At 48.6% G+C, this 20,846-nt stretch overlaps 1 protein-coding gene across 2 annotated transcripts in view; it reads right to left on the bottom strand.

The window, feature by feature from the left end:
- Ccdc57 (coiled-coil domain containing 57) overlaps positions 1–16,062 on the bottom strand; it is a 99,306-nt gene extending 83,244 nt beyond the window's left edge. Inside the window, exons 1-3 of one of the 2 annotated variants that reach the window (XM_075989767.1) lie at positions 15,887–16,062; positions 5,577–5,991; positions 3,621–3,729 (exon numbers count right to left, since the gene is read on the bottom strand). In XM_075989767.1, the coding sequence (XP_075845882.1) occupies positions 3,621–3,729; positions 5,577–5,983 (516 nt within the window). In that variant the 5' untranslated portion in view covers positions 5,984–5,991; positions 15,887–16,062. Of the gene's footprint in view, positions 1–3,620; positions 3,730–5,576; positions 6,304–15,886 lie in introns of those variants that run through there. The other variant, XM_075989768.1, reaches the window with a different exon arrangement.
- Positions 16,063–20,846: the final 4,784 nt, after the last annotated feature.

The raw sequence follows: 20,846 nt of genomic DNA, 5'->3' as shown, positions 1-20,846 counted from the left end.
GTCCATCAGTACTGCGCTGTATGGACCAGAGCATGGACTGTGTCCATCAGTACTGCGCTGTATGGACCAGAGCATGGACTGTGTCCATCAGTACTGCGCTGTATGGACCAGAGCATGGACTGTGTCCATCAGTACTGCGCTGTATGGACCACAGCATGGAATGCGTCCATCAGTACTGCGCTGTATGGACCAGAGCATGGACTGTGTCCATCAGTACTGCGCTGTATGGACCACAGCATGGAATGCGTCCATCAGTACTGCGCTGTATGGACCACAGCATGGACTGTGTCCATCAGTACTGCGCTGTATGGACCAGAGCATGGACTGCGTCCATCAGTACTGCGCTGTATGGACCAGAGCATGGACTGTGTCCATCAGTACTGCGCTGTATGGACCAGAGCATGGACTGTGTCCATCAGTACTGCGCTGTATGGACCACAGCATGGAATGCGTCCATCAGTACTGCGCTGTATGGACCAGAGCATGGACTGTGTCCATCAGTACTGCGCTGTATGGACCAGAGCATGGACTGTGTCCATCAGTACTGCGCTGTATGGACCACAGCATGGAATGCGTCCATCAGTACTGCGCTGTATGGACCACAGCATGGAATGCGTCCATCAGTACTGCGCTGTATGGACCAGAGCATGCCTCATCCACAGGAAGGGTATTCCACAGAGCATGGCTTTTGAGCAAGGACTCACTCAGTAGGCTTATGACTGTTAGATTAATGGGTCTTACCATGGTCTCATCATCATGAGAGCTGGCTTGACTAAGCAGTGAAATGGCCTTTTGAGATTAAATCACAGTACCAGGTGGGTGGCATTAGGTTTCTGGGCTGAAACAAGGTTGTCTAGAAAGTTGAGTCTACTCTGAATTGGAATTCGAAAACCATGGAGACCAGTCATGGGCCCAGGAATTGAGGGGTGGAATTAAGAATTGCATTACTATCACATCTAGTTTCCAGGACACTCTGCTCTGCTGTCCTAGAAGCCTTGATTTCGGGGAGGGGAACTCTTCCATCAGGACCACTACAATGGCCCCACTGGGCAGCTCAGATACTGTCTGTCATTTGGGGCCCTCAAGCCTGTAGGTCAGCAGGTTAGGGAAGAAGCTATGGTGTTGACTGAGGTGAGCACCCTACACTACCAAGGAGGACTGGATGATCAAGCCACAGTGGAGGTTAGGAAGATCCGGGGGCATCTCTAACCACAATGGAGGTTAGGAAGATCTAGGGACATCTCTAGTAACATTCTCTGATTACAGTCAGTGGAGCCAGATATGGTAGAATATTAAGTATTAATTTCCTTTTTTAAAAAATACAAGAAATGACATTTTATTTTTAAATTCAAATATATTTTTAGTGAAAACACATGTCCCTTTACTGAGCACTTACAGACTCTTATGTTCTGTATAAAATGACAAAAGTTTAGCCAGGAGGTGGTGGTGCACACCTTTAATCCCAGCACTCAGGAGGCAGAAGCAGGCGGATCTCTATAAATTTGAGGCCAGCCTGGTCTACAAAGCAAGTTCTCAGACAGCTAGAACTAAACTGAGAAACTGCCTCGAAAAATTGTTTATGCTCTTCTAGAGCAGAATCTACTGCTGTTCTCCACTTGTTTTGGGTTTTGGTTTTGATTTTTCGAGACAAAGTCTCATTGTGTAGCCCTGGCTGTCCTGGAATTCATTCTGTAGACCAGGCTGGCCTCTAACTCACAGAGATCCTCCTGTTTCTGCCTCCGGAGTGCTGGGGTTGCCCTGGCCTCCACTTGTTTTCGCAGGAAACTGAGGAATGACATCTTCAAGGTTGCTCAAAACAAAGATTTCTAACCGAGGGAGAGCTATCGAGCTGTCGCAGTTAAAGCAGAAGTCTGTCATTGTTGTTTCTAAAGTCACTACTTCCTCTTCTCCCTCCAAAGCCACCACTTTACCTCCCCTGCTCTTCCTGGACTCCACCTGCCACTGCCTCTAGCAGGGCCTTTCTCACATGGAGAATAAGACGGAAATCTCTGCAGTGGCACCAAATTTTAGGGGTCTATACAAAACTGCTGTCATTTTTAAAAAGTAAGCTATCTTTAAGTTTTCTAACAATTTAACTGAAAAAGAAATCAGAGTTTTTTCCATTTGTCCTTTGTTTTCTACATAAACAGAAGTGTTGAAATAAGGCACCTTGAGCTTCAGAGAAGGCTCAGTGATTGCGAGCCCTGGCTGCTCTTCCAGGGGACCAGGGTTTGATTCCCTGCAACCACGCAGTGGTTCACAAACATCTGTAATGGCGGTTGAAGGCCCGTGCCCTCTTCTGGCCTCTGTGGGCACACAGGTGGTCCAAAACACTCATACACATAAGATTTTTAAAAAAGAAAAAAGAAGCCAGGTGGCGACGGCACACGCCTTTAATCCCAGCACTCGGGATGCAGAGGTAGATGAATCTCTGTGAGTTTGAGCCAGCCTGGTCTACAAGAGCAAGTTCCAGGACTCCAAAGCTCCAGAGAAACCCTGAGCAAAAAACCAAAACCCCAAAACAAACAAACAAACAGAAAGAAAAAAAGAAAAGGCACCTTATTTTGTCTTCTACTCTTCTGTCAGATAACATAACATTGGCTATGTATCACCAAATCCAGATTAAAGTGCTAAAGTTATGGACATCAGAAGAATGAGCACCAATTAAAATGTCACCTGGGCGAGGTGGTGCAGGCACTGGGAAGGCTGGGGCAGAATCGCAGTTGCAAATTTGAGGTAAGAGTGGGCTGCAGAACGAGGCCTTGTCTTCTCGTTTGGTTTTTGTTTTTCTTCAGACAGGGTTTCTCTGTGTAACAGCCTAGAACTCACTCTGTAGACCAGGCTGGTCTCAGACTCACAGAGATCCGCCTGCCTCTGCCTCCCACTCGACTGCAAGGTCTTGTCTTGAAAACAGATCAACATTTGTGTCCTTTCGTACTTGGGAAGAGGGGCACAGCTGTTGTTACACTGACCTTCCTGACATCTTTGGTGCTTTAGAGTAATGGGGGGATGTATACTGGGCTACAATGACGAGGGTGGGTTTGTGACGGTCAGCTTTATGGGTCAACTTTACTGGCCTAAAGGCTTTCCAGCTAGTTGGTAAACATTATTCCTGGGTATGTCTGTGAGCAATTTCCAAACAAGCAGGGCATCTGAATCACCAGACCAACTAAAGAAGACTCAAGTCTCCCCAGTGCAGGTGGTGTCAGCCAATCCGATGAAAACCCAAAAAACAGGAATGCTCTTTCTTTCTGAGTCCTAACTTCATCTTCTCCTGCCCTTACAGGGTGTGGCCCCAGTTTCTTAGGCCTCTGGGTTCAAGTTCCAGGTTCTCTAGCCTACGTGGTAAATTGCGGGGTGGCCTCCAAGACCTCCAAGGTCAAGTCACATAATAAATGTTTATGTATCTCCATTTCCCTGGAGACTTCTGACTGGTGCGTGAGAGAAGAGTACACGGCAGTGACTTCCAGGGAATTCAGACACAGCTCACAGCATCCAGCAGACCCCTATGCTTCTATGTCTCCTAAGATAATACCCTCAATGAACACCTCAGCACCCGATTTCACACTAGCTGGCAAGGCATGCCGCTAAGGAAGAACCAACCCCCAACAAGGTTCTACCTGTCTTTGAAGAGCAAGTTCACCGTCGAGTTCCCTCAGTTTTCTCTCCAGCTTCCACTTCAGATTCTCATACTGCTCCTGCTGCTGGTCGATTTCATTCCTCCTGCCACTGTGGCGATCAGACATGGTATTCAGAGAGCCATACTGAGTGTTCATACGCATGCACGCTTATACTCTGAATGTATACCCTGCTGGGTGCGCTACACATGGAGCTGCCTGCAGCAGGGGCTTGTAACAGGCCTCCAAGAAGTAGAACTTTTCCTGACCTGAATCTGCTGCCGCCCCTAAATGGAGTGTCCAATTGTGCAGCAGAAAACACAACACAGAACCCCAAACTGATGGACTAACAAGAACCAGGAAAGGGCCAGGAACACACCTTTAATCCTAACCCTCAGGAGGAAGGTCAGGCAGAGCTCTGAGTTCAAGGCCAACCCTGGTCACAAAGTGAATTCCAGGACAGCCAGAGCTAAGTAGTGAGACTCTGAGGGGAGGGCGAGAGTTCAGCATCAAACTGCACCACATTTAGAAAATCAAATAGAAACAGAAAATCTCAGCAAAGAAAGAAGCAACAAAGAATCAAATAGAAACTTGATAATTAAAAAGTACAATGACTCTCAGGTCACCGCCCCTCGAGCCTTTAATCAGGATCCCAGCATTCCAGAGGCAGAGGAAGGAGCCTTTGTGATTTCAAGGCCAGCCTGGTCTATGTAGTGAGGCCCCATTTCAAAACAACAAAAAAGATTTAAGAAGTCCAATAACCTAAACAAAAGGCTCAAATTCTGGGCATGATATCACAATAATTTGACAAAGGAGGGAATGGTGAACTGGTACAGACATTAGACACTACACAACTGAACACAGAGAAAATAAACTAAAAACAACAAAGGGAGCCCCAAGGATTTGAGGAGTAGTGACAACTGATACTTGTTGAGCCCCCGGGTTTCAGGACAGGAGGCAAGGGCAGGGGCCTGACAAAGTATCTGCATATGACTGAAAGGTTTCAGGTTTGTAGAAGAAGGGAAAAGACAGAGTCACAAAAAGACACAAAGTAGCTTTAAACTGTGGGCAGAGGTCGGTGACATCCTCAGGAGCCCTTCCTGACTGCAGATGGCAGGTGCTGCCGGCCTCCAGGTCTGACACAACATCTCTGCCACTAGTAGGTGGAACTCGAGGAATGTATTGCGGAAATTTAGCAGACCAGGAGCCTCCACCAACTCTAAAGGTAAGAATGCCACGGATAGCACCTGACATGCTGGGGCAGTGATGCATGCCTTCAATCCCAGCACTCTGGAGGCAGAGGCAGGTGGATCGTTGTGAGTTTGTGGCCACCTTGGTCTACAGAGTGAGTTCCAGGACAGCCAGTGAGATCTTGTCTAAAATACAAAGAAATCTTGGACTGAGATCTAAGGGAAAAAAAATCATAATATTACCAAGTGTCGAGTGGAACATGCATCACTCACTGGGCACCAGAAAAAATCATCGTAGGGGTAAACTAGTTTTAAAAACCACTTCCATACAAGCAGTAGGGATAAATCCTGGTGCCACTGCCAGTGGCCCTGCAGTCTGCCCTAGCCATGCAACACACCTTATTCAGCCTAGAAGTAGTAGGGAGGGCCTTGGGCCTTCCTCAAAGCATGTGCCTTACCCTCTCTGAGGAGTGGATGTGGGTGGGGATGGGAGGAGGGGAGGGAGTGGGAACTGAGATTGGTGTGTAAAATGAAAAAGATAGTTTGTTTTCTTTTTTCAAAAATAACAATAGCAAAACTCCCCAATAGTAGCTCAAAAATTATATTCAAAGTATCTTATTTGTCCCCACATAATCTTGGAAAACTGCTTCATGGACCACAGGGACATTTCCTTTTACTGAACAGGAGGCCCAGGGTGAGGGCACAGTGGGAGTGGGTGGCTGCCAGCCTGTCAGGAGAAGACTCCAGGACCCTGACATGTGATGCTCACCTGCGGACACGCTCCAGCTCCAAGTGATGCTCCTGCAACGTCCGCTCATGCTGACGCTGCAACTCCTCCACGTGCCTGGCCTCCCTGGAGAGTGCCTGCTTCAGCTTGGCCACCTCTATCTTCAGCTCACTGGCCTCTGCTTGCTGGGCCTCCTCCCGCCTGCGGGCCTGGGTGAATTCAATGTCGTAGCGCTCCAGCTCACGGTCCCGCTCCTCCAGCACTTGAAGGTTGTACACGAAATCCTCCTGCAGGCGCTGCAGCTGCCCTCGTGTCTCCTCCAGATGTTTCTGCGTCATCTGTAGAGCTGTCTCCTGCAGCTGGGCGCGATGGGCCTGCAGAGCTCGCCACTCCTCCTCCTTGCGAGCCAGCAGCTCACTCAGTTCCCGATCTGAACACGGTGGCAGCATGGCGGTGGCTACAGCAGAGACGGCAACAAGGAGCCACCGTCAGGGGCTGTAACTTCCTTCCCCGGTGCCACCTCAGGCTCTCTACCATGGGGGGCATGGTCACCCCCAGCTTTAATGTCAGGGAGGTTCAGAACCATGAGGCAGCACCAAGCCTGAGGCCTCCAGGGTTCACATGTCCCTCATCATGGGCTGCTCCTTTCTGAAGCTCACTCTACAGCAGGAGAACCAGGGAAGGCAGAAGAAGGGAAAAGGGGAACCATGACTTGAACACCTCCAGGAGTTATGTTCTGTCAAGCAGCTTTGTGTAGCTCTTACTCCATCTGCACATTAGACATTGAGGTGGCCATATAAGCAAAAAGGTCTTGGAGAGAGCAGGGATACAAGGAACAAACCTAACATAATAAAGGCAATATACAGCAAGCCAACAGCCAACATCAAACTAAATAGAGAGAAACTCCCAATGATCCCAGTGAACTCAGGAACAAGACAAGGTTGTCCACTCTCTCCATATCTATTCAATATAGTTCTTGAGGTCCTAGCTAGAGCAATAAGACACCAAAGGGATATCAAGGGGATACAAATAGGGAAAGAAGAAGTCAAACTCTCACTATTTGGTGATGATATGATAGTTTACATAAGCGAACCCAAAAATTCTACCAAGGAACTTATACAACTCATAAACACTTTCAGTAATGTAGCAGGATACAAGATTAACTCAAAAAAAATCAAGAGCCCTCCTGTACACAGATAATAAATGGGCTGAGAAAGAAATCAGAGAAATATCACCCTTCACAATAGCCACAAATGCTGTGGGAGGTCCTCTATGTGTTGCTTTTATTGGCTAATGAATAAAGAACTGATTTGAGCCTATGGCAGGGAAGAAGAGAACTAGTGGGGCGGGAGGGGGGACTAAGCTAAATGCTGGGAGGAAGAAGGGCTGAGTCAGAGAGATGCCATGGAGCCGAGACATGCTGAAACTTTGCCGGTAAGCCACTGCCATGTGTCGATACACAGATTAATGGACATGGGTTATACTAAGATGTAAGAGTTAGCCAATAAGAAGTTAGAGCTAATGGGCCAAGCGTGATTTAATTAATGCAGTTTCTGTGTGGTTATTTCAGTTCTGGGCAGCCGGGACGAACAAGCAGCTGCTGCTACACACGAATAGTATAAAATATCTCGGAGTAACTCTAACCAAACAAGTGGAAGACCTGTGTGACAAGAACTTTAAATCTTTGAAGAAAAAATTGAAAAAGGCACCAGGAAATGGAAAGATCTCCCATGCTCAGGCTGGAGAGATGGCTCAGCGGTTAAGAACATTGCCTGCTCTTCCAAAGGTCCTGAGTTCAATTCCCAGCAACCACATGGTGGCTCACAACTGTCTGTAATGAGATCTGGTGCCCTCTTCTGGCCTGCAGACAGAGTACTGAAAATACTGTATACATAATAAAGAAATAAATCAAAAAAAAAATCTCCCATGCTCTTGGTTAGGTAGAAATAACATAGTAAAAATGGCAATCTTACCAAAAGCAATCTACAGATTCAATGCAATGCCCATCAAAATCCCAGCAAAATTTTTCACAGACCTTGAAAGAACAGTACTCAACTTCATATGGAAAAGCAAAAAACCCAAGATAGCCAAAGCAATCCTGTACAATAAAAGAACTTAGGAGGCATCACAATCCCTGACTTCAAACTCTACTACAGAGCTACAGTACTGAAAACAGCCTGGTACTGGCATGAGAACAGACAGGAGGACCAATGGAACCGAATAGAAGACCTGAATATTAGTCCTGACACCTATGAACACCTGATTTTTGACAAAGAAGCAAAACATATAAAATGGAAAAAAAGAAAGCATATTTAACAAATGGTGCTGGCATAATTGAATATCAACATGTAGAAGAATGAAAATAGATCCATATCTATCACCATGCACAAAACTCAAGTCCAAATGGATCAAAGACCTCAACATAAAGCCAGCCACACTGAATTTCATAGAAGAGAAAATTGGCACAGGAGACCATTTCCTAAATTTAACCCCAGTAGCACAGACACAGAGAAACAATAAATGGGACCTCCTGAAAGTGAAAAGCTTCTATAAAGCCAAGGACATGGTCAACAAGACAAAAACGACAGCCTACAGAATGGAAAAAGATCTTTACCAACACCACATCAGACAGAGGTCTGATATCCAAAATACACAAAGAACTCAAGAAATTGGTCATCAAAAGAACAAATGATTCAATAAAAAATGGGGTACAGACCTAAACAGAGAACTCTCAACAGAGAAATCTAAAATGGCTGAAAGACACTTAAGGAAATGCTCAACATCCTTAGTCATCAGAGAAATGCAAATCAAAACAACTCTGAGATTCCATCTTACACCTGTAAGAATGGCCAGAATCAAAAACAATGATGACAACTTACGCTAGAGAGGTTGTGGGGAAAAGGGAAGACTTATGCATTGCTGGTGGGACTGCAAGTTGGTACAACCCCTTTGGATGTCAGTGTGGCGATTTCTCAGAAAATTAAGAAACAACCTTCCTAGCCGGGCAGTGGTGGCTCATGCCTTTAATCCCAGCACTTGGGAGGCAGAGGCAGGCGGATCTCTGTGAGTTCGAGACCAGCCTGGTCTACAAGAGCTAGTTCCAGGACAGGCTCCAAAACCACAGAGAAACCCTGTCTTGAAAAAAAAAAAAGAAAGAAACAACCTTCCTCAAGACCCAGTAATACCACTTTTGGGTATATACCCAAAGGATGCTCAATTGTGCCACAAGGACATGTGCTCAACTATGTTCATGGCAGCTTTGTTTGTCATAGCCAGAACCTGGAAACAACCTAAATGCCCCTCAGCTGAAGAATGGTTAAGGAAAATGTGGTACATTTACACAATGGAATACTACACAGCAGAAAAAAAATAACGACATCTTGAATTTTGCAGGAAAATGGGGGGAGCTAGAAAACATCACTTTGAGTGAGGTAACCCAGACACAGAAAGACAATTATCACATGTACTCACTCATAGGTGGTTTTTAAACATAGAGCAAAGAAAACCATCCTACAATTCACAATCCCAGAGAACCTAGACAACAATGAGGACACCAAGAGAGACTTAAATAGATACAATCTACATGGAAAGTAGAAAAAGACAAGATCTCCTGAGTAAATTGGGAGCATGGGGACCTTGTGGGAGGGTTGAAGGAAAGGGGAGAGGCAGGGAGGGGAGCAGAGAAAAATGTAGAGCTCAATAAAAATCAATAAAATTAAAAAAACAAATTGAAATGGGTAAGTAGCCAAGCCAGGCCTGAGACTGGCACCTGATTCTTTGCACCATTTTACCCCTGCAGCCAGGACTCAGCCTCCTGGAAGAGTTACCTCATGAGAAGTTCATTCTTTTACTGCCAAGCTATCATGAACTGTTATTTTTATAAATAACAGAAATCAGAAATAAATGTTATAAAAATAAAAATTAGAAAACAAAATACAATATATAAGTCCCATGGACTTTGAGATGGAGTTTTACTAGATTGCCCACATTGGCTTTGAACTCTCAATCCTTTGCGTTAGCCTCCTAAACAGCAAGGGTGAGTGCCACCGTGCCTAGATAAAGCCTGAATTTTTAAAAACATTAGATCCAACACTATAAAACTACTTTTTCAAATAGCTGGTACGTCTTTAAACACCTCTTGCTGGGGACTGAGGACTGAGGACCAGGGACTGGCCCCAGAGGGCAGGGACCGCAGTGACCGCAAACACCGGAAAAGCCTGTTTCTTATTGAGGCACAGTGCAGACTGTTCCTGGTCTAATGCCCTGCCGTCAGCACTCAGCAGAGGAGGGTTCTTCTCTGGACACAGTCAGTCTGAGGTTACTCACAGGGAAGTACTAAGGCCAACAACGCCGGGCGTCATCACCTTGGCCCCACGTCCAAGGGTGTGAAAGCAGCGGCAGGAGAGGCCTTGTCACCTTTGGGAGGCAAAGATGTCCGACTGTCGCCCTCTTCCAGTGGTGCTTTCCCGGGGCGCATGGAGGCGCCTAGCAGTTATATTTGTGTATCGCTGTCACCTCAAAGAAGGCAGCTGTCTGACTCTCTGCAAGTGGGTCTTCTTTAGGAGGAGAAAACACGCTGCCCCAGGTCACCTCAACTCACTGTCTTATATATATTTACACAGAAGGTGAAAAATGACAGTCAACACACTGAGAGAGAGCCCAAAGTGAAGAACATGTAGGTTGCTTCACTTCTACTCAAATCAACAACAAGCAAGAAACCACAGACATAAAACTCAAAAAACAGGGACAGGAGGACCACAGGGGTTTGCTTTTGTGTTGTGCTGTGTGTGTGGTGGAGGGAAGGGCATGGGGTATGTGTGGAGGGTGTGGTGCTGTGAAGGTGTGTGTGTTGTGTGTGGTATAATGTGGGTGAGTGAGTTCGTGTGTCACGGTGTGCTGTGTTACCTGTTTACATCAACTCCCGAGAGCCCCTAAGCCAGCAGCTGCTCTTTATTTAAGCAAGAATACTACTTGGAGAAAATTTCATTCATAAAGTTACTGATAGCAAAAACTAGTTACAGTTGGGCTGGAGAGAGGGTTCAGTGGTGAAGAGGATTTGCTGCTCTTGCGGAGGGCTTGATTCCTTTCCCAGCACCCACAGGGCAGCTCACAAGCTGTAACTCCAGGTCCAGGGGCTTTGATGTTTTCCTCTGGGGTCTACAGGCTCCTTTGTTATCCATGTCCACAAGCACACACACAGACATAAAATTAAATACAGATTTCAAGTGTGGTCACAATCATCTGGACTAAAGAGCCAACAGTGTTTCACTGGCTGGTGGCCGCAGCTTTGTGGCAGGTCTTCCTGTAAGTTCCAAACACCTAGAGCAGGGCCTGGCAGGTAGTGAACCAGGCAGTACCTGCCAGGAGCTTTGGCCACACAGCAACTCTACAACTCCAGCCCCATCCTGCTGCTCCACACAGAGGCTCCTATCAGCGCCTAGGTGACAAGCATGGCAAAGCCTCTCAAGGCTGGTCATGGGGAACCCCAACTCTTTAGGGGTCCAAGCATGAGCTGTACACTGGCTGTACAAAGTCCCTGGTCCTAGTGCTCCCCAGGTGACTGTTACTGTAGGTCCCAGAGCTCCAAGTGTCTGGACTGGGGTTTTTGGAGCAGATGACAAACAGGCAGCCTTACTCACCCAAGTGCACAGCTGGCACGAGACCCAGCTTCCCATCAGATCACAGCAGCCTGGCCTCTCGGAGCTGCCACGCAGCATCCTTCTCCAGAGCTCAGGAGATCCCTCTGCCTGGCTGAGTGCTATCCACTCCACAGCTCTGCTGGCTCCTGCAGCCCTCTCACCAACAGGCCTGACTCCTCACCTCAGCTGCCTCACGGTCCGGCCACCATGCCGTCCCAGCCACAACATACTGCACCTTCAAACTGTGAGCCAAACAACCCCTCTTTCCTTAAACTGCTTATGCCAGAGTAATGAGAAAAGCAACCAACATGCACCTTTGGACACCAGAAAATCACTTTAAAATGCCTAAGTAGGGTTGCTTGCTCCACTAGAGCACAGGGTGCCCCACGGCAACCAGCTACCGTTTGCCTCTTCGGTCACGGGCTACAGAACTTCAGGTTGCTACTCTTCCAACATGGGAACCTGATTGTGTGATACTATTCTATTTAACATCTGCTGTGGCCCCTGGACATTCTCAAAAAATAAGTTTCAGTTCTTGGGGCTGCACACAGAGACCTGTGGGTTGGAGCCGGTTGGCACGGCCTGCTGCAGCGCTCTCTGATGATGGCCTGCTGCAGCGCTCTCTGATGGCCTGCTGCAGCACTCTCTGACGGCCTGCTGCAGCACTCTCTGACGGCCTGCTGCAGCACTCTCTGACGGCCTGCTGCAGCGCTCTCTAATGGCCTGCTGCAGCGCTATCTGACGGCCTGCTGCAGCGCTCTCTGATGGCCTGCTGCAGCGCTCTCTGACGGCCTGCTGCAGCGCTCTCTGACGGCCTGCTGCAGCACTCTCTGATGGCCTGCTGCAGCGCTCTCTGACGGCCTGCTGCAGCGCTCTCTGATGATGGCCTGCTGCAGCGCTCTCTGACGGCCTGCTGCAGCACTCTGACGGCCTGCTGCAGCGCTCTCTGATGATAGCCTGCTGCAGCGCTCTCTGATGATGGCCTGCTGCAGCGCTCTCTGACGGCCTGCTGCAGCGCTCTCTGATGATGGCCTGCTGCAGCGCTCTCTGACGGCCTGCTGCAGCGCTCTCTGACGGCCTGCTGCAGCGCTCTCTGACGGTCTGCTGCAGCGCTCTCTGAGGGCCTGCTGCAGCGCTCTCTGATGGCCTGCTGCAGCGCTCTCTGATGATGGCCTGCTGCAGCGCTCTCTGATGATGGCCTGCTGCAGCGCTCTCTGATGGCCTGCTGCAGCACTCTCTGATGCTGCAGCACTCTCTGACGGCCTGCTGCAGCACTCTCTGACGGCCTGCTGCAGCACTCTCTGAGGGCCTGCTGCAGCACTCTCTGACGGCCTGCTGCAGCGCTCTCTGATGGCCTGCTGCAGCGCTCTCTGAGGGCCTGTTGCAGCGCTCTCTGACGGCCTGCTGCAGCACTCTCTGGACTTCTAGCTGCTTCCAGAAGGCCAGAGGGCTGATCCTTTTGTCTCTGGGTGTACATGCTATTCTTTGCTGAGGATTTTCTTACTGCTAGGTCTTCAAAACTCAGCAGGTCACCGTCTATGAAGCTTCTGTCCACCAAGCCAGGTAGGTGGTATTTATCCCTGTCATTTCTTCTTTGTTCTCCTAACCAGGTAGATAGTGTGGTGCCCTGTGCTCTACAGTAAAATGGGGTCTCCCTGCATAGACAGCAACACAGTAAGCAGAGAACAAAATGATGTAACCCCCAGCTAAGAAATGCAGGAGTAATGGAAAGAGAAAAATATTTGGCAAATATCACAAAATTATTTCAGGTCTGAGGCTGCCAGGGGCAGAAGTCACCATGTCTTAGCACGCAGGCGCTCTGACTCCACTGGAGGTCAATGTAAGTGCCAACTCTCTATCAGTTTCAAACCAGGCCTTGTGGCTTCAGAAAAAAGAATCCTAAGTGAAATAACTAGAAATACCAGAGTGCCTAAGGAGGGATAAGAGACACAGAAAAGCCACCGGATCACTTAATTAGACTGCTGCCTAGCCCAATCGTCATCAGAGAGGCTTCATCCTGTAACTGACAGAAACAGATACAGACTCACCCACAGCCGAATATTAGGTGGAACTTGAGAAATCCCCACAGAAGAGAGGGAGAAAGGGTTATAGGAGCCAGAGGGGTCAAGGACACCACAAGAAAACCCACAGAATCAACTCACCAGGGCTCACAGAAGCTCCAAGAGACTGAACCGACAACCAGGGAGTCTGCATGGGACTGAGCTAGGCCCTCTGCATATGCTACAGTTGTGTAGCTTGGTCCTCTTGTGGGACTCCTAACAGTGGGAACAAGGGCTGTCTCCAACTCTTTTATTGGCTTTTGGGACCCTACTCTTCCTATTGGGTTGCATGCCCAGCCCCAATACACAGGGAGGTGCTTAGTCTTACTGCAACTTGATAGGCTGTGTTTTATTGATACTCATGGGAGACCTGACACTTCCTAAACAGAAATAGAGGGGGAGTAGATAGTAAAATGGGAATAGGGGGGACGTTGGGGTGAGGGATTGGGAGGGGAGGTGGGAGGAGAAACTGCAGCCAGGATGTAAAATAAACAAACAAATAAATAAATACAATTATTTAGAAATGTGGCTGGGAAATCTGCAGCTTTCTGCAGAAAGTAGAATTCTTCCCCTCCCTCCAGACAGAGTTTCTCTGTGTAGCTTTGGAGCCTGTCCTAGAAAGAAATTGGAAGTCTTTTTTTTTTTTTTCTGGTTTTTCGAGACAGGGTTTCTCTGTGGTTTTGGAGCCTGTCCTGGAAGTAGCTCTTGTAGACCAGGCTGGTCTCGAACTCACAGAGATCCACCTGCCTCTGCCTCCCAAGTGCTGGGATTAAAGGCGTGCGCCACCACCGCCCGGCGAAATTGGAAGTCTTGAAGGTAAAGTATATCAAAGTGAGAAAGAAAAACAGCACAAACCAGCCTCTGCAAGCCAAGATCACAGAGAAAAGCAAAACTATTTCCAAAAGCTGCTACACATGCGTGGTGGTCTGAATAAGAATGGCCTCCAGAGGTGCACTTATCCGAAGGCTTAGTCGGCACCGGCACCGGGAGTGGGGCTGTTTGGAAGGTTTACAAGGACTAGGAGGTGTGGCCTTATTGGAGGCAGTGTGTCACTACCAGCCTGGCTTGCTTTGTCTGTTTCTCTCTGTGTGGATCGGGAAGTAACTCTCAGCTATTGCTCCAGCATCATGCTTGCTGCCGTGATGGTAATGACCTTAAGCCTCTGAAACTGTAAACAAGTCCCCAGTTACATGCTTTCTTTTATATGGTGTCTCTTCACAGCAAGAGAGCAGTGACTAAGACAATGGGTTTACGTTGGACTATTCCAGAAGCCAAGGAATAAATCCCTGCCTGATCCTCATGGAGGAGTTTCATGACAGATTCTAGGATACAGGTGGAAGGACAGGGACCTTTGAGGTCTGACCTGTGGGGACATCAACAATCTCCATCTCTTCATGAACAGCCTCAGGCCTGGGCCATCCCCAACCCCTTGAGGAGCTGCTGCGTCTCCTCATGGAGGACTGGCCTGTCCCCAGAAGCAGCCTGTTTTCTGCAGCTCTCCTAGGGCCGCAGCTGCCAGAGCAGTACTTGAAACCTACTCTGGTCCAGATTCTAAATAAAGACTTGGAAACTGGATCCCAGGTTAGTCTGAAAGGTCTGGATGGTTTGACTCAGCTAACTTGTGATTCCTGTTCTCCACCCAACACAGCAAGAATAAAACGTGGCTGGATGGTGGTGGCACACTCCTTTAAACCCAACAGTCAGGAGGCAGAGGCAGGCAGATCTCTGAGTTCGAGGCCAGTCCGGTCCACAGTGTGAGTTCCAGGACAGCCAGGGCTACACACACACACACACACACACACACACACACACACACACACACACAAATCTGTCTTGAAAAACCAAAAAACAGCCGAGTGATGGTGGCACATGCCTTTAATCCCAACACTTGGGAGGCAGAGGCACGAGGATCTCTGTGAGTTTGAAGCCAGTAATCTGGTCTACAAAGTGAGTTCTAGGACAGCCAGGACTATTACACAGAGAAACCCTGTCTCGAAAGGCAAAAAAAGAAAGAAAAAAAGAAAACCCCAAAAAACAAGCAAAAATAAAGCACGAAATCAGGACGTTTTTGCTAATGTATCCTAAAATTAATAACTGAAAATATGGTTAGAAGCAAGACATTTACACAGTCAAGCACTCATCCACAAGGTATTTATCATTTACAATGGGAAAATATTGGCATAACTTTATTTATTTAGGTTTGCTTGTTCGTTTTTGTTTTGTTTTTGAAACAGCGTCTCTACTTAGACTTGGCTATTCAGGAACTATGCAGACCAGATTGACCTCGAACTCAGAAATCTGCCTGCCTTGCCGGGGATTAAAGGCGTGGGCCACCATGCCCAGCAGAAAATAGTAACTTTAGTGATGTCGGCACTTGGCAGACATCACTGTCTTCTGGGAGGCACAGGGCGTAATGCTAAAAACGAGTAACTTAATCACGTTAAATATCGGGCCAGCCCAGGATGAGATGCAATCTACAAAATAACGGACTCATGAAGTCAACGAGGGACCGAGGCTCTGTTCCTGGCTGCGGTTCTGTGCTGATTTGAGGGAACCCTGCACGCGCTGCCGCTGCCGGCCGCTGCCTCTCGACGGTCGCCTGGGGCGAAGCGACCTGGGAGCAGGAACCTGATGCGAAGGCCGTGCCACTTACCGCGTGCGCCACCCGGCAGGACCCAGGGAAACCCGCTTCGCCTCCCGGCGCGCGACCGAGAACCCGGCCAGCTAGCACTGGGGTCCCCCGGATTCCAAGCGCCGATATTCGCCCGCCACACCTAGAGCGCGGGCCACGTTGCCATAGCGACTGGAGTCCGCGGCCTGGGTCCGGGTGCACTCTGAGCGGCGCTCCGGTCCCTCCGGGCAGAAACAGGAACCCCAATACAGAGTTCCGACTCTGTACATGCTGGCACTGAAGGAAGAGATTCCTTCAGTTTGTTCCGTTTGGTGACCTGTGGGACTCCCTGACTAGTGCAAAAGCCAGTGATCAAGGTCCGCACCTATGGTGTCCTGTGCTCTCCCCACAGGTGGCCTGAGAGTTCCCAAGGTGCCCATCTTGTAGCCTCAAAGAGTGGCAGAGTGACTAGGAGCTTAGGTGGAGAGCCTGAAAGTCGGGCGTGGAGGGTTATTCCGGGGATGCTGATCTTTCCTGCATTAAACTGGTGTAGACTGCACATGGGACTGTAGCAAGGATGCACTGGACTGCACATGGGAAGGTTGGAGGGAGGTTGCAACCGGGGCCAGTCGCCAGGCAGAGGAGGCTAAGTTGGTCCTACTTCAGAGCCCTGGTGAGGAGGGACCACAAGAAATCCTCCCCAGGGTTTCCCCTTATATTTCAGGCATCAAAGGGCAAATGTTTCCCCAAGAACCCCAGCTTTCATGGAGCTTGTCCGGTTGTACTAAGAAGTGTTGGATGGAGAGAGGCTGGTTACTGGGAAGAGCCTGCATGGGCCCCACGTCAGACTCACCTCTGTCTCTTTCTTACCTAGTCATTTAAATCTTCAGTGTATCTGAGGGCCAGGAAGATGGTTCAGTGGGTGAGTGACCCACATAGTGGAAGGAAAGATCCAACTCCCATGAGTTTTTCCTCCGACCCCCACATATTGTGGTATGCATGTTCACACAATCACAAACACACGAAATAAACAAATAACAAATAGAATGGAATTCTGATCTCCTTTTCCTAAAGAGGTGAACTGTGGTCTGGCCCTGGGTCAGAAGCCAGCATTGGCTCACACACCTCAACCAGCACAATTCCTAGGGCATGGGGAGTGAATGGGAATCCCCTGCTCCAGGAGGGCAGCACCCAGAGGTCTAGCATCATTCCTGCGTCCCTGCCCTACATTCTGTCGTCTCCCTCCACCCCGTCAGTCTTTGCCTTGTACTTTCTGTTCCTACTTCCTGACAGCATACTCTTGGTGCTTGACCTGACCCCTCACCCAGACAGCTTGTCTAGCCTTAGTCCTGCTGCTGTCTTCTCGGTCACATCTGGATCTCCTGGATCCCTAAGGGCCTTTTGTTCTATGCGAATGTGACACAGGCCCAGCTGTCAGTTCTTTGGTATCTAATGCAGAGCCTTCACTAAGGAGCCCAAGAGTCAACCTCAAGCCAGACGTATCCACAAATATGCTCACACCCTTGTCTCTGCCTCACCCGGTCATATTCCTGGGAGCTTCCCAAGGTGATGGGGGAACTGGGTCCCCACGTACATACAAATGTCCAGAGAAGGCTGGGAGGACCCAGCCTAAGCTGGGTGCTCAAAGCAGGGCTAGACTACCCACAGGGGAGCCAGAACATGTAGCATTTGAGTTCTCTGAGCCTTAGTTCCCTTATCTGTGAAGTGGGGGTCTGTAAAGGCCTTCATGTTATGGATGGAAGCGGGTTCCCTGGAATCCATATTTTAAATTCCTATTCCCCAAACTGACTACATTTGGAAGTTAGGGCTTCAAGGAGATAATTACTGAAAAATGAGGTCATCAGGGTAGGACCCCCATCCCATAGGACAGCCATCCCTTATAAGAAGAGAAAGAGACACAAGGAACACAGTGAAAGGCCAAGTGAGGACATAGGAAGAAGGGGCCATCTGCAGGCTGAGAAGAGAGGCCAGAAGAAACCAGCCCTGTTGGCTTCCGACCTCAGACTTTCCTCTCCAGAAATGAGAGAAAGGAGAGTCTGTGAGGCCCCAATCCTTGGCATATGACTCTGGCAACCAGAGCGAAAACACCACATCACAGGAAATGTGCTTGGAACAGTGGCTGGGTAACCCAGACGTTATAGTGACTATGGTCATTCTTGCAGCTCAGCCACATGCCCTGGTACCTAAGAACAGAAGCAGGGGTGCCATCCAGGTCTAGAAGCTGTGGTAATGACCCACAGCCTTCATTCTAAACTGGGGTTCCCTGGCTGATAACTCCCCCAATGGCTCGGACTAAGGCTGTATCCCCTTCAACAATTCTGCCCTACCAGATACTCCTTGCACCCCGAAATTCCTTTCAATACTTGGTGAGGGTCCTGGCTCATATTGTCACACCCTGCAGTCTGCCAGATGGCCACATCCCAGTGTTTTGGCATTTCCTTCAAGGCAGAGGATGTGCTGGAGCCCTTGACACCTCCAGGCTGAAGAAGGTTGTCCCCTGAGCCCTTTTGCACTTCACATATCACTTTCCCCGTCAAACCCTTCTTAGCATCACTATCCAGGAGATGGCTAAGGATATGACATTTACCCCACTCCCTTGGAGGACAATGCAGCTGGGGCTCATGGGTGGAAGACAGACCGATAGATGTATGAAAAGATCCTAAAAATTTTTTTTGCAGTATCTTTAATTTTCAACATTTTTTTAGTATGTTCTGTCTGCATGTATGCCTGCCCACCAGAGGAGGGCACCAGGTCTCATAGATGGTTATGAGCCACCATGTGGTCGCTGGGAATTGAACTCAGGACCTCTGGAAGAGCAGCCAGTGCTCTTAACCTCTAAGCCATCTCTCCATCTCCTGATACTAACCTTTTTTTTTGTTTTTGTTTTTGTTTTTGTTTTTGTTTTTCAAGACAGGGTTTCTCTGTAGCTTTGGTGCATCTCCCAGAACTAGCTCTTGTAGACCAGGCTGGCCTTGAACTCCCAGAGATCTGCCTGCCTCTGCCTCCCGATTAAAGGCGTGCGCCACCACCGCCCGGCTCGATACTAAACTTTTTGTTGTTGTTTTTCGAGACAGAATTTCTCTATGTGACAGCTCTGGCTGTCCTAGAACACACTTTGTAGACCAGGCTGGCCTCAAACTCATCGAGATCCACCTGCCTCTGTCTCCCAAGTGCCAGGATTAAAGGCGTGCTCCACCACCGCCCAGCAAACGATTTCCTCTCACCAAACCAGGGTGCCGTCAGGGACACACCCACACCAGAGGCTCAAAGGGACCATCCTCCTAGGGTCTTTTAGCTGCTACAGGTGGCAGTCATCCTTGACATCCTTGACTGCAGGTGCAGCGGTGGTCATGTGACTTTCTACACTATGACTCTCTTCACTGACTGCTCTGCTTAGGATGGAAGTCACATTGGATCAGGATGTACTCGGTACAGTGTAACCTCATCCTAACCAATTGCATCTTCAGGGATCCTGTTTCCAAGCAAAGCCACTTTGAGGCACAGGTGTCCAGTGCCTGTCTTTTGGGGAGCTAACATGTATCACAATACAGACCGTTGTGACTGGGCCTGTGCTGGGCTCCAGTGGCCATTCTGCAGATGCAGAGAGTATCTTAGGCTAAGGAATACTGCCTTGGGCCATCATGAGCAGTGCAATCGCACGCTGCCTGTGCTCCTGTGCACAGACCAAGCCCCTGTCCAGGTATGGACAGAAGCCAGCTGTCCTCTCAGACCACCTGGCATCAATGCCACCGTCCCGCGCAGATGTCAGCACCGTCTCTGAGTGGTAGGTGCGTGGGTTCCAGGGTGGTATGAATAAGGACGGGTAGGAAGGCTGAAAGGCTAGAGTTGAGCCAGAACTCTGGGATGCCAGAACACAGGCTTGTTGGACACTTACTGACCACTGAGTGAGCAGCTTAACTCGGTAGCTGGCAGCCTCCTAGGACAATACCCTGGGGACGAAAGCAGCACCAGAGCTGCCCGAGGACTCTTGGTCGTGGCCATTGGCAACTTGGGAGCCCTTCCTTTGACTTTTGGGTGTAGGTCAACCTTGTCATGGCACCTATCCCGACACACACACACACACACACACACACACACACACACACACACGCATGCACACACAGAGCTGTCTGCCTTAGGACTCTAGGCCTTTTGGGGGCCACAATAGCACAGAGATCCGGAACCGGAAGTAATGTAGGGCCTTGCCTGGGCACGGACCTGTATGGCCTTGAGCAAGCCACTTCCCTTAGGTTCAGGAAATGGCTGTGTCAAGCTTGCTGAGGCAACTTCCCCATCTGCCAGAGGGCAGGAGGTGAGCTGAGAAATGAAGGAGATGGAAGCCCCCTGTTTCTTGGACCTTTGTCATGGTGACAGTGGGTGCAGCTATTTGGCCATGTTCCCTACAAGGGAGTACCAGCTGCTGAAATAGTGCACCTTCTCATGACATTCTGACCAGAACTCCAAATAAGAACTTTGAAAAAACAAACAAACAAAAACCCAATTGACTGCTCGGAAATTGTTCGCAATTATACTAGACAGTAATTGTGGAACTTAACCACCACTTAATTTTTGCAGGATCCCATTAAAAGACCATCATCCCATGACAGTGGGAAGCGATTCTAAAGGACGATGCCCCCTATCCCAAAAACGTTTGTCCTTAGGGTTGGGAACACTGTTTACGGGTTGTTGATTATTACTTGTACTAGATAAAGGGTTGGGGTGAAAACTATGTTTGTTAAAAAAAAGGTTAATAATAGTGGGTAATAGAGTGAATACTTGTGAGCTATTATTCATGGGTAATTTACATTGGTATAGTTTTTGTATATTGATACAAGTTCAAATTATATTTGTTATTTTTGTGTACATTATTTGTACACCTATGCAAAGTTATTCTGTCAGATTGTATAGATGTATGTTTTTTATCTCTGTTTAGGACATTTTGTATGTTGATGCAACTTTTAGGATATATTTTCTTTCTTTT

This window comes from Microtus pennsylvanicus, chromosome 11, assembly GCF_037038515.1.
Source record: "Microtus pennsylvanicus isolate mMicPen1 chromosome 11, mMicPen1.hap1, whole genome shotgun sequence".
Classification (NCBI taxonomy): domain Eukaryota; kingdom Metazoa; phylum Chordata; class Mammalia; order Rodentia; family Cricetidae; genus Microtus; species Microtus pennsylvanicus.
The sequence above is the reverse complement of the archived record's forward strand: the minus strand, read 5'-3'. Positions and strand labels throughout refer to the sequence as shown.